General features: G+C 39.6%; 1 protein-coding gene across 3 annotated transcripts; it reads left to right on the top strand.

Moving 5' to 3' along the window:
• Positions 1 to 815: 815 nt before the first annotated feature.
• Positions 816 to 11,230, top strand: CCDC14 (coiled-coil domain containing 14). Of its 3 annotated transcripts, none has more exons than XM_087732337.1 (13): positions 816 to 885; positions 1,559 to 1,614; positions 2,093 to 2,168; positions 2,873 to 2,945; positions 3,034 to 3,174; positions 4,269 to 4,505; positions 4,594 to 4,688; positions 5,703 to 6,279; positions 6,845 to 6,986; positions 7,603 to 7,682; positions 8,130 to 8,345; positions 8,430 to 8,562; positions 9,917 to 11,230. In XM_087732337.1, the coding sequence occupies exons 1-13, from the start codon at positions 853 to 855 to the stop codon at positions 10,887 to 10,889; spliced, it is 2,832 nt and encodes a 943-aa protein (XP_087588463.1). In that variant the 5' UTR covers positions 816 to 852; the 3' UTR covers positions 10,890 to 11,230. The 3 variants fall into 3 exon arrangements, with proteins under 3 accessions (XP_087588463.1, XP_087588462.1, XP_087588464.1); XM_087732336.1 differs by having other exon boundaries at positions 8,127 to 8,345; XM_087732338.1 differs by lacking the exons at positions 816 to 885; positions 2,873 to 2,945 and adding an exon at positions 1,028 to 1,248 and having other exon boundaries at positions 8,127 to 8,345.
• Positions 11,231 to 16,720: the final 5,490 nt, after the last annotated feature.

The following is a 16,720-nucleotide window of genomic DNA, read 5'->3' as shown; positions in this document are numbered from 1 at the left end:
TGATCTACGTACACGGATGTTTTCAGGGATTGACAGAGAAGATTTAACACTAGCTGAAAACCAGCACAGGGAACAAAGAACTGATGGTTTCAGCCTGTACACAAAATATCAAGGGTTCCCTTTCACTTGCTACCAGCCTTTTACCTTTTGTGCCCCCAAGGATTTGCAGGACACAGACTGCACAGGCAAGCAGAGGCCATGAGGTAGTTTTATGAGCAGTTCTCCACACAGATGTCAGAGTTTTCCTTCAGGGTGGCCCACCCATCTGCAAGGCCCGTTTTTCCATGTACTTTATGAGTGCACGGAGCCCCTGCCCCACAGGGCCCGCCTCTGCCAGAGGATCCCTAAGGCACGAGACAGCACACCGTGGGAGCACAGCACTGAGACGGGAATACGCAGCTACGTGAGGTGATTTTTTTCTCATTAAGCGGAGAGGGAGGTGCCGGGGCCGCCCCGCGGGGGCGACGAGCGAGCCCTGAGCCCTGAGCCCTGAGCCCTGAGCCCTGAGCCCTGACGAGAGCGGACGCCCCCTCGCGCCCCAACGGTCACAAGCCCTGGCGGCCTCACAGCTCGCCTTAGCCCCGCCCATTCCCTGTGTCTCCTCCGATTGGCTCCTGGCCTCCCATTCTCCGCCAATCCCCGACCGCCCTCCACAAAGCGGCTCCTTTCCCTTCCCGCGCCGGCTGCCGCCAAGGGGGGCGGATCGGGGGGCGTTAGCCCCGCCCCCCCGCAACGGCCGTCCCGTCCGTCAGCCAAGCGGGCTCGGGATTGGCCGGCGCCCCGCGGGCGGGGGCGGAGCGGGCGGGCGGGCGGGGGCCCCTCCCCCGCGTTTGCCGGGGCCGGGGCCGGGCTATGGCCAGGCCGGGGGCTCCGCGGCCCTGCAAGGTGCGTCGGGGCGGGGGTCCCGGGGGCAGCGGGGGGCGTTTGGAGCCCCTCCTTGATCTGTAGTCGGGTCTCAGCCCCCTCGTTAGATTCCTGATTTGCTCGGAGCGGGGTGAGGGGGTGTCCCCGCCGAGAGCGGAGCTGGGCGGTCAGCGTAACGGCTCCTGAGGGGGAGTCGGGCCTTCCGGCACGGGGTGCCTGTGCTTTCCTGGGCTTAGCCCAGCAGCCCTTCCTCAGGGCTCAGCGGGTTTAGGTGTGGCGGTACGGGGCACCGCAGCAAGGTGCCCGTTCAAGGGTTCTTCCACCTTGGTGTAGCTGTGGTTTGAGCGGCAACTGTAGTTTATTCTTAAAATCCCCAAAGTTCAGGTGTGTATTTATAGAGCTTGGTTTCAGTCTGGAATGTGTGTTTGTATGTCAGCCCTTGACCGTGTCATTAAGTGATTAGTGTATTTGTAGAATGCCACGGAAACGAATAAAGCTGTAAGGGCACGTTTTGTGAAATGAAAACTACAAGATTCAGCCCCCAGTGGTAGTGGGGGCTCCTTCCTCCTTCTGAGAGCTGTAAATTAACCGATCTGCCTCAGCAAAAGTTCTTGGAATTAGTGGGCAATGGTAGTCTTCAATTATATTGTGGAAGTACTTCATGAAAATCAAAATATATTTCTGTAATCAACAGGTGCTGTCTTCTGGAAGGCTAACAGGAGCAGCTAAATTAACAAATGGAAGAAAACAGTAAGACTTTTATTATGACTACTATCTAAGATTGAGTGTACATGTGATCATTTGGGAACCCTATACTTGTCATACCTCACAACTAGCCAGCAATTCTTTGTATATATCAGAAAACATTTTTAACTGAAAGGCAGTACAGCCAAGTTCTAAGCAGCCCATGAATAGACAGACACAAACTGAATAGAAATTTTGCCTGTAGAAATACAGGTTTGACTCTCTCTGCATGTTTTATTTATAAAAGATTGAATTTGTACAGTTACTAGCCATACGTAAGACTGTTAAGACTGAATTCTCCTTTGACATGAGTTGTTAATATATGCTTAACACGTTTGTTGCAGCAGTGCAAAGTTTTCAGAAAGATATTTTGTTTCTTGATAAAATTAATTTACTTTTGTTTGCTATTATTGAATAAAAGTAATTTTTTTTACTTTGCTGCGTATTAAGGAGGTAGTGTAAACAGTGAATTTGACTTTTTCAGATTTGGCTTAAGAAAAGGATGTCATTCTGATGTGGAGTCTGGATGCTCTCTCTATTCCACTGATTCTGACGATCAGGTAATTAAATGACTTTTTAATACAGTCATCTGTGTTATCTAAAGAAAAGGGAAATTGGAATACCTTGAATAATGTAAGAAAAACAGGTTAATTTAGATACTACTGCACCTGGACTAGAAATAGCTCCCGCAAAGCTAGCCAGAGTGTTTATACAGCATCTCGCAGATATATGCGAGTTGGCTTTGTGTGCAGTGAGTTGGGCTCTGATAAATCTCATTAAGGCACAGGATGTATTTTGCAAACACAACTATGCTGTTCATGGAATAGAGCAGGCCCTCGCAGAAGTGTAGCCGTATTTGTTAGGTTTTGTGCCGAAAAGAGCAAGTTGCATGGAGTCAGTGCTGTACCGCTGTTTTCTGTGTAGTGCTGAGTCAGTTATCTCCAAAATAGGAATAAGCTGTAGATAATAGCTTAACTGTACATAGAAATAAGAATAAAAGCCACACATGTGCAATTACCAAAACATAAAATCCAGCAAGTGGACACGTGTCCAAGAGCACGATGTAGATTTTTTGCAAAATTTGCGTGTTTGCAATCTTTCATACAATTGCAAAGTAATACATGGAAAATGACATGTTTTTGCTGGTTATCAGCTGTTCTTTTTCAGGTGAGAGAGTGGGGAACGCTCCCCTCTAAAACAGTATCTTGGTTTATTGAAAGAAAACAGCGATACTTATTTTCTGACTGCAGTATTCTTTGTGCAGGTTGATACTATTCATAATGGACTTGACCGTTGTGCAGCTTTACTGAAGAATATCTTACAAAATGAGGCTACAGGTTGTACCTATTGAAAATTTAAGTTATGGTTTTTGTAAGACTGTTTTGATTTGGTTTGTTGACTAGTTTTTGTTTTGACTAATACTAGGAAGGGAGACTATCCGTAAGCAACCTGGGAAAACAACTTCTGTTAAAATTACTTCCAAGCCTTTGCTAACCAAAGGAAATACTTCCAAGAAGAAAGGGCTGAAAAAACCCATTACTCCTGCCCATGTCCGAAAAGAAATTGGTAAGTGGGCTTTCTTGGGCTTGCTCTTTTCTCTAACAACATTGAGAGACTCCTCAGCTTATTGAAGAGATATAACAAGGCTTCAGATAATTGTTGTCGTTTGTTATAGGTTGATCTGGGGCTGGATCCACAAAAGGATGTAGGCATTACTCATTGCCTTTTAGAAACCTTAAATGTTTATTAAACAGGTACTAAATTTCACAAATGTTTGAGCTTCGTGTACAAGGAAGAAAATTGAGTGTGTTTGCATATACTAACATCATCAAGTTTAGCTGGTAGGAAGTGTGGAGGAGAATGATAATACCCATGCCTCATTTCTCTTGGACAATGAAGCATTGCAGTACTTGGTCTCTGTTTGGGATACGCAGCTATAAACTGTCCTGGAGGTAGGTGTCCAGCCAGGCTTTTCTCAAAGATCAGTTTCTGGAAACAGGAAAGTATTGCAATAAATAATAAGAACTCAGATGGTTTAGTGGCCAGAGCACTTGAATGAAAAGGTAGATGGAGTACTCTAGGCTGACTTGCTCTCAGTTGAAATATTTCACTTTTATTAGTGTTTCTCCCTTTCTCCACCCCGTTTCTTTTGTGTGATTTCTAATCTAGTAGACAGGTAGGGCCTGCAGACTAGGTATGTAGCAGAATGCCTATTTTGTGAATTGTAGAAGGTGAGCGCATAGCTGATATATTTCCAGCACTGTAAAAATATGGAGTTTTAATTATACGCAATGTAAGAAAAGTACATTTGGAGAGTGCTTTGGTATGAGTTATTCCAAATGGCCTAAAAGCTTAGGAAGCAGCTAAACAGAGATTTTAAGAATTGCATTTTCGAACTGGCCTTCTGTAGGATTAAATCTCTGTGCTTCCTTCAAGGACAGCAGTCTGTCCAACTGGGTTAGGTTGCTCTGTCTAGAAGAAAAAAATGATGGATTAATTTGCTGGTGAGTAAAAATCTGACTGGAATCTTAAGCCACAGTGTCTTTTGGTTTTCTTTTTCAAAGGAACCTGCCAGAGTCTGCCTGACAACACAATGAGCTTGTGTAGACTGAGAAGAGAGACAACTTAAGCTGAGTTTTTTGTTCTTTCTTTCTCTGTAGTGCCAATATCAAATAGAAAACTTGCCTCATCCACCACACCTACTGAGAAGGAACTTTCCAGCGCGGCACAGAATCAGATGGTTCAACCAATTCATGTGCCTTGCAGTCAACACTCTCCTGTGATGCATCAGAAACTGTGCGAGCATGTGCAAACTCAGATGTCTCTGATAACTGGCCAACCACCACAGAACAGTAACGAAATTCCTACTGTAACTCCTTTTCTTACATCAAATCATGGTTAGTGGAACTATTAATGTAGAGCCTGCTATTTTACTGTATGAGTTTTGCCCAAAATTGCCCTGATCTATGTGTTGTTTTCTTCTAGGATGTCAAAATGTTACAGCTTTTAACTGTCGATTACCTACCTCCACGCCAGCTCTGTCCCTGCAGCATTCAGCTAATACCTTATCTACTCAGTTAGTAAGTAAAAGTTTGATTCTGACTGTTAATAAATGTTTTAAATTAGCACTGCCTATTTATTTATACATTTATTTGTGTGGGGGTTTTCTTGGGTTTATGTAATAATTTTCCTTAAAGAAAAAAAGTTTCATATTTCAACCTACAGTGATGAACAGAATAAATAATGAGAGAAAATACTGCTATTTAAAATACATTTTGTATAGACACCAAAAAAATGAAATTAGAGGCATTTCAACTGGCTGCTTGTTTCTGCATGGTGAATTCTGTAATGGACAGCAGACATGGAAGGTGCAGGAAATTATTCATTACTGTTAATAATTGCATTCTCACACACCTTAGGATCACCTTAGGATCATTAACCAAGTCCTTATAAATCATATTTCATATGTAGCTTTTCCCTGCCAATGATCAAGTTGATTATTTCTTTAGACACTGTGTATTATCCTAGAGCCACATTTTAAAATAGTTTTGTATTTCAGGGTATAGAATAGAACTAATGAAGAGTACCAACTGCCACCTTGGGAAATGTGGTAAAGGGCTTGCACCTTGAAACTGTAAGACTGTAGACTTGCCTTCCATCTGCAGGCAGTCCATGTATAGTTAGTGCTGTCCTTGACTTTTAAGAAATTCATCTACTTAAAATACTGAAAGGTTACAGTGTTGTCTTTTATTTTTTTTCTTCCCTGTTCTGGTTTGATTCAGGGAATGAATTTTCATAAAGCAAAAAAAGAAAACATTGCTGAGGTTTTTTCTTTACAGAACAGCTGAAAAAGAACTGTGCTTTAATGTTGCCAATAACATTTAAGATAAAGGTAATCTAAACCAGATTTACATTTTAATTACTCTTTAATATACCGGGAAATTATGCAATTCATGAGTTGTAGTTGCTTTTATAATTTGCAAAGTATGATTGAGACTACATTGAGTCAGAAAAGTTTTTTTTTGTTTTTGTTTTTTTAAGATTTAAAAAAAAATGTGTTAATTTTTTGTTTAATATAAATATTCTTTATGCAGGATGTTCCTGTAGACAATGGCAGTGAACGCGTGCCAGAGATGGGAGGACCTGCGGTTTGCCCGGTAGTTTCTACTGCTTCTGCTACTGCTGCGCAAATGCAGTCTGCCACTGCTCTTCCTAGTGTGATCTCTTGTATAGCATCAGGTGCTTCAAGTAACTCCACAGTGCCTACATTCATCCCATCATCTTCTGGCAGAGACATGACACCAAACCACGAGCAACAGATAAAAGAAGCAGATTTGATAAGATGCATACAAGCTCACCTGGCCCTGTTACAATCACATGAAATGATGAACGGGAGGACTGAACAGAAGCACCATCATCATTGTTCAGCAAAACATAATGCTTTGAGTAACAAGGAGGAGGATACTTCTGAAGAACACAGTGAGGACATGGTCAGCGAAGAAGACGAACTGAATGTACTTGACATAGCCCCAGTGAGAGATACAAGCTCTAAGACAAGTTTTGTGAAGAAAGTTCTAAAATCTAGAAAAGAAAGTCCAGAAGAAACAGCCCATAAAGTTAAGACTGTAAAATATCTTCTGGGAGAGCTCAGAGCACTGATAATGGATCAAGGTGAGGACATTTTCATTGTGCAGTAGGGCGATTACATACAAATAACGCAAGAGCTGTGTTAAATGAGTGAGCACTGCAGTTTCTGAAAGCTGTATGTGTCAGATGATATGTGACATCTTAGAGTAGTTTTCCACACTTTAGTAGCTTCGTGTTTCACTCTGGATATGTATTAAAATATTTTTTGGAGTATTTTAACGTTATCGTAACAGCTAGGATAAAGATTGTTCCCATTTCATATACAGTGTTTTCCCCTGAGAAAGGGAGCAGTATAGACAGATTGCAACAGCAATCCCACCAAGGTTGGTCGGAGGGATGGTGGGTTGTGATTTATCAAGAACCTAAAGCATATTTTTCAGTCAAATTTAAAAATTTTAAATAAATATAGTTAAAATAAATAATATAGTTAAATAAATATAGTTAAAATAAAAGATGATATTTTCTTGGGGAAAAAGTAAATACTATTATATCATTTTGTAGATTGCTTAATTGCATATAAAATATTACTGTCATATTACACATTTATATGTTTATGGAGTCTTTTTTTTGTGTCCCTCACCTCTTGCAGATGATTCAGAAATGTTAAGGTTGATCAGTGAAATAGAAGACTGCATATCATTGCTCCCAGCTGTAGTGGGAAGTACGAATATACAAGCTGAAATAGCACTGGCTTTACAGCCTCTCAGAAGTGAAAATGCCCAGCTGCGGAGGTTAGTAACTCGTCAGTGATTCTATTTACTGCAAATGCGCCTAAAGCATTTTTAACTGGTCTGTTCTAAATTGCATATTTTAGCGTTATTATGGTATACGTGTTATGGCCCTTTCATTCTTGTCTGCACAGTGTTTATATATTAGGAAGTGTGTTGGTAAGGCTATATAGTTCAAAAATAAATAATTAACACATAGCAAGACTTCAGTCTAGTAGCATCAGTTACATCATGATTGGGCCTTTGTCTAGGTGGGATCAATGTATCGTCTCTGAAAACTGCAGTATCAAGGTAGTTAGCCTGCTTGTATTCTTCTTGTAGTATATTCTCAAATGCAAAAATGTCTCTCATTGCAGGGGAGCTCTCAAATACATAACTGGGTAGCACTTTACCTCAGAACAGAGGGAAAGATATTTACCAGAACTTGCAAAGGGTCTTTTGTGTTGAAGAAATATAGGAATGTAAGAAAAACACATTATTAAAACTTTTTTATATTTCTGAAACGTTCTGTGACATTTAATTCTCAGTAGCAGCTTCTTACCAAACTAATTTAAAATGCAGTGGGTTTGAACTTATTCTGAACTTTCTGAATTTGTGCTTTTTCACAATTCACATTTAGGAGACTAAGAATATTAAACCAGCAACTCAGGGAACGAGAAAGAAGTGAGAAGACATCTGGACAGAGCTGCAGCTATGAATGTAAAGTACTCATAGAGAATGATGCTTGTTAGGGGCATTTTTGTTAAAGCTTTATTTAAATAGATACAGACATATAAAGATACAGATGTATAAATAAAAAACAACAGTACGTATTGTGGCCTTTAGTGGCAACTGAACTAAGTGTTGTGGGTCCAATCATGCAACTGCATTTGTATGGATTGTTGTGCCTGTTTAGACTCCATATAGCAAGACTCGGCTCTTCAGCTGCTGAGCAGATAATTTTTCCTTATGTGCATTTTAAAATGAAGATGACATATTAGATAATTAAGAAGAAAGCTTGAGTTTTATCTTGCTGCTTCAAAAAACCCTTCTGTCTGTAAGCAAAATTTGTATTACCAAGATTATTCAAAAACTTAGTTTGATTTATAAATTCAAACTGTACCACACAAAACACTTGAACTTTTTATGTTTTACTTTTGGTAGTAGTTTCTTTGCAGTCCGTAAATATGATGCTCCAGAGTCAATTGAAAGAATCACTGAAAGGCCTTGAGTCACTGCAGGCTAAAAATGAAGAACTACTTAAAATAATAGAAAGTCAGAAAGAAGAAAATAAACATCTTGCAAAAGATATTCAAGATAAAGAAGAAAAATTGCTTGAAAACAAACAGCATTATGACATTCATTCCACCAAGCTCAAGATTGGTACATGGTTTTGAATTTGTTTATTCTTTCATTTAGTGGTTTAAAACTTAAAAGAAATAATTAGGTAAATTCTTGGCATTTTAGAAGTGGAAGAGGCATTAGGAAACGTGAAGAGCCTTCAGTTTAAGCTGGAAGCTTCAGAGAAAGAAAATAAGATTTTGGGCATAACGTTACGTCAGCGTGATGCAGAAGTTAACAGACTGCGTGAATTAACCAGGTACTATTGGCTAAGCTATTTTTTTGCCTCTTGGCATCACTTTTTTTCTGCTCACCCTGCCCCATACTTTGGATTATTGTAATCTTCTTATCTTGGTGGTAGTAGGTCACATAGGCTAAAACTTCTCTTTGTAGTTACTTTTGCTACAGTGGTGCTATAATTCTGTTAAAATAGAGTTGTCATGCTCCATGATTTGAGTTCTGTTGTAAAGTAAAATGCTATCTTCCATAACTTGTGCTAAGTTTTAATAGCAGACTGCCAATAAGGAGCTCCATGGGGAAGTGCGTGGACCTGAAAACCTACTGATATTTCCCTTGAAGCTGTAGAATTTAGAAACTTTTAAGCTGAATTATTTTTTCTTCTTTCTTTCTTGACACTGGTTCAGAAATTGGTCTGTTTTGAGAAGAACTTGCAGAAAGATCTGTCTTTAGGACCCACAGTAAGCTCTTCCTGTGGGAATGAGCAGTCCTTCCTTTAATTGTACACACTTTTGAAGTAGGTTATGCCCACTTATTAATTATGGGTAAAGGTGGGAGTTCTTGGATCACCGAATGAAGGTGGTGTTACTCACAGGTTTTTTTAGAATTATTACTGTGAATTTATTTCATCGTGGTCTTTTATGATGAATATAGTGGCAAGCTGGGAAACTTAAATAGATTTTTGCACATGCAAAGTGGTATGTACGTAAAATTTGTTTGGACATGATGTGCACGAGAGGTTAAACTATTGTCTGTCTTGTTTATAGTTGATACTGATTGGAATGGCAGAATATTTTTAATCATCACTTCAGATTCTTTACTAGAAGTTTAGACACATTACACACTTCTACGACTACTATACTGACCACCAGATGGTAGTATAATGATGTCTTATTACAAGTGTATATGTATATGCTATATACATAAGCATTTAAGCGTTCATTTCTTTTGATGTACAAAGCATAAAATGAGAAGAATTATTTCTTTTTTTTATTTAGATGCAATAGGAAGAATAATTCAGAAAAAAATTCTCACTGATTTTGATAACTGTTTCTATATGCTTTGTAACAGTTTCCTGACATTGATTTCTTTCCTTTTGTAGTACTCAAAGCAGATAAATCAGCAATAATCTCAAGAACTTCATTGGGTTGTGCTATTTTAGTTACTTTATAGGCACATTGAGCTGAGCTGAAGAAAGAAATTCAAGAAACTTGAAGTTGGTTCACATTTATACTGCATTTTATGACAACATGTAGAAAGAGGATTGTAACTTTGTCACAGTCTGATAAATCTAATGTTTCGGTGTTATAGAAAAGTTTTAAACTATTTTTTTAGTGACTATTTTTAAATCTGATTAATTGATCTTATCTTAACAGAACCTTGCAGGGCAGTATGGCCAAGCTTCTGTCTGACCTCACAGTAGACAACATTAGACCCAAAACTGAAAAAGGTCTCTCGAAGTCTCTTTTGGAAGACCATGAGAAGCAGATGCAACCTGATCTGTGTCCTGGGAGTACTTCAGTAATTACTTACCTTAAAAAATTAGAAATGGATCATATTTTGACAGATACAGAACTTCAATTCTCAAATAAAAGTGGAGAATTAGAAATGCGAAATCTAGCCTATGAAAAGTTTGCTGCTGAAGGAAGTAAAATAAACAGTACATTCCCAGAAGAAGTAACATTAGCTCCCGGAATACTACTAAGCTCACTGAAGCACGATGCAGAAACAGTTAGCGATTCTGGGACTTTACTAGATGAGCAAAACAAGTTGGATGAGACTCTTTATATTCCATTGACTAGCAGTGCCTCCAAAAAACAGCAGCCAATCTCTGAAAGAACTGGTGTGCTACCCCAAAGTAGAGGGGCTTGTAAGATGTTGGACTACCACTGTGAGCTCTCAAACTCCGTGCAGCAGAATGGATGTGAGATTGCAAAGGATCCAACTATTCTGGATAAATTAAGTGTGAAGACAACTATGGAAAATGCAGTTGAAGTTACAGGGGATAAAGCGAAGCCAGAAGGAGACAAAGTCCAAATGAGGCCAAAAAGCACTCCAGGTGGAGCTGCAAAAGACTTCACAGATAAACCAGACCAACGTCAGACTGGTACATACCCTTGCATACCAATGCTATTTCCGAAAGAGATTTCTCAGAAAAAAGACAGTGAAATAGCTGGTTTTAATTCCATTTCATTTGATGATATATCAGGGAAGTCTGAATGGAGTGCATCCTCTTTCTCAACATTTACTTCTCGAGATGAAGAGGACTTTAAGAACAGCTTAGCAGCCTTGGATGCCAACATAGCTAAGTTACAAAGAACTCTGCAAAATAGCATTATGAAACAATGAGTATGAGGAAACAAAATGGGGTGCACTTTTTTGGATTATTTAGGTTTTTCTGAAGTGCATTAGTAAGTGTGGTACTGATATGAATATTTGTATCTTTTTGGGATGAAATTACTTGTTCCCAGCTGTTTAAATTATGGATGGGATTTGTTCCTCATCAAGCTATGGTGCTGCTTCCCGTGATGTGTACAACTTGAAATAACTGATATAAATGCCTTTTTTAAATTATGATTTAGGTTTATACTCTTTAATTGCAAAATTAATTTTAGAACAGCACTTGATAACTGTTTAAGAAACTGGTGTGCTGTTAGTAATACAGGTTTTCTATTAAATGATAAAATACACTTGCATGGTTTTTCTGTGTGCTTTTTCAAAGTAGTAAGAACAGCATTGAGAGAGATGCATTTAAAGTCAGTTACAGATCTAATAAAGAGAATTTTTTATTTCATTATAATTTGACCGTTATAAAATTGGATGCATAGTTGTTTTCCTTGGTTATGACCATATATTTCAAGAAATTACCTCCTTGTTCTGGTTCACCAGGAAGGTGTGCAAACAGTAGCGTGAATATCAAAGAAACAGGTGGGCAGGACTTCTTATTCAGCTGCATTGTTTCTTAATCCAAGTTGAAGTTAATCAAGAAGTGGGAGTTTAACTGGTGAAAGTGGAGTGGCCTGGAACTTAAAAAGTGTTCTGCCTTGACTAGGTGGATCTTTTCAAGTTGGTTTTTATTAAAGAGGAACTTAGGTGCAGAAGGCTAAATGAAACGTCCTGGTTTACCAGTTTTTCTTGTTCGCAGAAGAACAGTCTCAGGTACCATACACAGGCAAGAGGTTCCACAGGTAGAGGCCAAGGAGGAGCTAGCTGCAGAGCAGCTCTGCAGGAACACTGAGAGTTACAACTGATAAGTCAGGATCATGCTGTTCAAAAAAAAATGCAGCCATCATATGGGGTTTGCAATATATGGTAGATCCTATAAAACACATGAAGTCATTCTTTTTCACTCATCACTGATAAAACTCAATTTTTGGTTTTTCAGCATTTACTTGAAGAAAGAAGTTGATTTAAGTGGAAAGTCCGGAGAGCAAGAAAAGAACCATCAAAGTTCTGTTCTTTTCTACAATTCTGGTTTTGGTCATAGTTTTTACAGATGCTTGATTTTATCTAAAGTAAAAGAGAATATAGTACCAGTAAATCAACACAACAGTCTGGTGCTGGGAAACAGAAGCAATAACAGGCTTCAGGTGACACAAAAGAGACAAATTAGGCATTAGTGAAAGCTGGCAAACCAGTACAGTTAGCGCAGCACTAGAATATGCAGTGGAAGCCATGGAAATTCCACAGTTGTTGAGGTGTCAAACGTCCATTGGGCGTAAATACAGAGAGTCTGGGCTGCGTCGCCCAAACAGGCTCTCACAGGAATGGGAGCGGAGGGGGAAATGATTCCAGTCTGCTGCTCTCCTTGACAGGGCTTTCCAGATCTCAATGTCAAGAATATGTATCATGCAAGTTTTTAAGTTCTGGGTATGGGAAGGTGATGTTATGGCCACCATTCTGTTCCTCTTACACCCTTAGCAGTACTTGAATGCTGTTTTTCATGACTCGTGGTTTTTCAGGGAAAGTATCTTTGGAAAGGGAACAGCAGCATAAGGACTTAAATTTAAGACTGCTTTTTTTGCAGTGTTGCTTTTTTTTTTTTTTTTCCCTAGAAAACATTACTGTGCTTCTTGGTGCTGGCCTCTTTATGTTTCCTTGTAGAACAAAATTCTCAAGATTTCCCACTTTGAAGAACTTTTTTTTTCCCCCGTGATTAGTTGCTTGAATGAACATGTTTTAAAGTTAGGGCACTCTCCCTACATTGTGCTGTGGAGCAGTTCTGTGATTATTTTAGTTACTAGTAACTGAGCAATAAAAAGGTATGAAGACAACACATACTACAGAAGATGCCAACTGGCACTCCTGCTTCGAAAAAGGAAAGTTAGACTAAATAGTGACTTCAGTGATTCAGAATGCTTTTAAGGCTTGGCCTGGATTTCTTATTACTCTCCACACTATTCGTGCTCAGATTCAAAGTAAGGTTGATAGTATGAAAGTGAACATGTTTTAATTAAGTATTTACAAGCAGTTTCAGTGTAGAAGCAAAACAAGATGTGAATGATAATTATGGTGTGGATTAAAGACAAGCTACAATAAATTCTAGTCTTTGAAACTCACAAGAAGGCTGAGAAAAGGTTGGAAGAAGATTCATTAGGAGACAAACTAATTCAGTTCCTGCAGCTAGAACTGTGACTCCCTTTGAAGGAGGATATTTGTCCTGGCCAAAGCTAGTGGCAATCTGCGTAAAGCAGCTGTGGTGTCAAGATGCCCAAGCACGTTCTTCTCATATTGAGAGCATTTACATTCATTTCTTTCTCAACAGGGAAGATGTTACACCATCTCACTTGTGTCCTGTTCATCTTTACAAAGTTAGTTCTGTCAAAGCATGAGATGATTACTGGAAAATCTTGTTGGGGATAATGAGATGTGAGGAGGTTTGTAAAGTGTATCCTTCTCTTAGAAGGAGGAGAAGCTAAGAAGAAGAAATTGGAAGGAGTCTTCTTTAATATAGTTCTTTGTTTTGTACTCAGATGTGTCAATCAGAGCTACAGCAACATTAAATGAAATATAAAATTTCCCATGTATGGGTATTATGAATGTGCACGGTTGTGGAAGCAAAAGCCAGGAAGATCAACTCTGGAAGTCTTTAAAAGGTGGGAAGGGCTTCCAGGATTCCACACAAGCTAAGGACATTGAAACTGTGGAAGTAAACATAACTCTAGTGTTCAGTGAGGCTCAACAGAAGATAAATAATGATAACATCTCTTACAAACTCGTTCTTTTAATGTGTTGTATGTTATAAAGAATACCTACAGAAAATAAAGGAAATCCTAGAATCTGCACATTTTGACCACTCGAATTGGCATATTCTCAGAAGTACATAGCAAAAAAGGTCCCAGGTGACTGAGTAGAAGGAAATACTTCCCTTTGGTGCATAAAAACAGCTTAAGCTACTTCTTCTCATTCCCGCAGTAACAAGGTAGGGGTCCAAAGGCATCACCTTGGAATATTGGAGTAGCTCATACTGCAGCCTATAGTGCTGCTCTTCACCATCCAGGATGAGACAAGTGCTTGTCGTTGCATAAATTGGGAGTTACTAGGATTCATCCCTGTTGCAAGCAAGTAGACCTCAGGCCTGTATGTTTCATGGGCTGAGGTATGTTCCTTGCCACACTACTTTTAAGAACTTTTCACTCTCATCTGACTGATTGAGCTACCTGGCTAGATTCCAACACCAAACTGTGTTTCTCCACTAGCCCTGGTTACACTTGCTAAAAACTGTAACTTTCTGTTTGGAAGCAGGACAGAAGTTTTACCTGTGTAAATCCAGCACTCATGCCAACCTCTCCAATAAGAGCAATACAATCTTCAATTGACTTCTGGTTTTGGACACATCCCTACAACGAGGGATGGTCATGATAGGCAGAGGAATCAAAGTGTCTTTCTGACAGAATTCAAGCTCCATTTCTGTTCCAGGTTTGTTAAGGATACTTTAGGATAGCTTGGAAGAGGCAAGAGAATACAGTAATGAATTGGGCCACAGTGTCGACTGTGCAAGTCATTTTTGTGTGGCACATGGAATGTTGCTGTTGTTTCCAAGGGAAAAAAGGTAGTATTTAAATTCAGGTAGATATATTGTCTCAGAAAAGCATGGACCTCACTCAGAGCTGAAGGATCAGACAAAGGGCAACCAACTGCGGTGCCTCCGTTTCTGTAGCCAGGAGGTGATGTTTGAATGAGCAAGGCTAATGGTAGCATCAACAGCCACGAGATGCCAGAGACAGTTCACAAAGGAACCATCTCCTCCGTGTCTGAAGGCCTGTTCTTCCACACCTGCTGTTTTACCATGGTCATGGAAAAACAAGCGTAAGATTTTCTTCCACTGTATAGTAAATAGTTATGTTATTTTTATAGTATATTTTCAGTATTTACAAAGATTTCCAACTGAACTTTATGATGCCAAGTTGAGAAAAGCACAACTAGTTGGGCTGAGGAGTTTTTATCACAGGTAGTTAGCTGATCATACAGCTGAACAAGTATTCAGTAGAACTTTCCAGTTTGGCCAGCGAAGCTGCTTTTAGGTTCTGTCCATCACTGTATCAGCCTCCAAATATAAGGAATATATGAAATTTGTATATTCAACATGAAACCATTGTTCTGTTTTCAGTAATAGCTGCTGTGAAGCATCTCTCCTGTTCCAAGGGTTAATTTACAAGGAACAGCTCAGCAGCCGCAACTTCAGCAATCTGGTAGCCTCCTCTAGATTTTTCTTGAAGCCTCAGAGAGAAGATACAGGAGTTTCATTTTTACAAAGCATATTCTGTGAAGTTGACATCTGCACTTTCCAGTGATGTGGAAAGAAAAGGAACTCTTAAAACACATTTCATCAGGCTCTTAACAGTCATTTTCCTTTTATGAACCCTTTTCCTTATGGAAAAGGGAAAAGATTGGGCAATACTCCAGAATCCAGGATACCTGAGTTTAACCCATATATAATTTCCTGCTCTGACTTCTTGAGCAATGAATGTCTATAATCCAGTGTCTCATTCAAAGAACTGGGGAATGGTGATAGCTCCCTGCAGACACAAAGGATTGCTGCTGCCTTACTACCGTGTCCAAGTCGATCAAAGGCTTCATAAGGAACAAAGATGCCGTATTTGCTGAAGTGAAGCCAGTGCTGCATCTGTGTGTACATAAGCTACCTGGGACACCACTTGTGGTCAAGTGGCAACATCGTTCAGCTCTGTATGAAAGGAATGTTTTACAGCTCCCAGTGCATTTCACAAAATAACAGTGATCACTACTGGTACCTCAAATACCTTTCTTAAGTCATTGACTTACACAGGCATCCTTAACAAGGGTGAGGTTTTTTTCCTTAGAAGGGAAAGAAACATTTCCCTGGTTAGAATCTGACTGGTTAGATCAGAGAAACAGATTAAGGGAAAAAAAAAAAAAATCATAGGTTTAGTGACTTCAATGATCTCCCCAAATAAGGCAGAGGAATATGCAAGTTTGAATGGTCCAGCCCAGACAGGTCTGCACACCCACCACCACACCAGAGCCTACAAGAAGAGCTGAGAATGTCAAGCCAGCTTTGGGGTATCAAAGTGGGTATGACAGACAATTCAGTCCAAACACAGGTGTAGCTCTAAACAATCCTGGGTAGATCAGACTACCCACATTAATGACCTGTTTCCAGTTAAGCTCAGGCAGGCCATCTTGAGTGGTTCTTGATCAAGATTAATGCAAATAGTGTTAGAGATCAGTGTCCATCTTCCCCAAAATTCAGGGAATTCCTTCGGTAATTTCTTTGCACAACAAAGTCCTGGAGTCAATTTTCCTTCAGCCAGATTCAGGGATATTTGGTAGTCTTTAGTTATATTAGTGAATCAGGGATTTTGCAGAGCCTTAGGTACGGGGAGTCAAACAAACAGCAGGGGAGGTCTTATTGCTGAGCTTACTTCAGCCTATCTGCTTTTAAGGTGAAATCAAGACTGACAGTAATTTCCATGACTGTTCTTACGATTTGAAATGTAACCGGGCAGGAGCCTGAACAGAACAAACTGTCCTTTCCCCAGCCTTCAATTAGTATTACATTTGATCAGGTCTTTCTTCAGCATTAAGAATAGTTTATGTTCTTTTTTTTTTTTAAAAGGTGCACACGTGTATGTATGGTACATACGCTGAGAAATCTTTTTGGTAGAGAAGAAAATAGTTTTCTCAGTTTTTAGTCTCCA

The sequence above is a fragment of the Nipponia nippon genome, unplaced genomic scaffold (assembly GCF_047370975.1).
Source record: "Nipponia nippon isolate SJK-2023a ecotype South Korea unplaced genomic scaffold, ASM4737097v1 scaffold_5, whole genome shotgun sequence".
NCBI lineage: Eukaryota > Metazoa > Chordata > Aves > Pelecaniformes > Threskiornithidae > Nipponia > Nipponia nippon.
The sequence above is the reverse complement of the archived record's forward strand: the minus strand, read 5'-3'. Positions and strand labels throughout refer to the sequence as shown.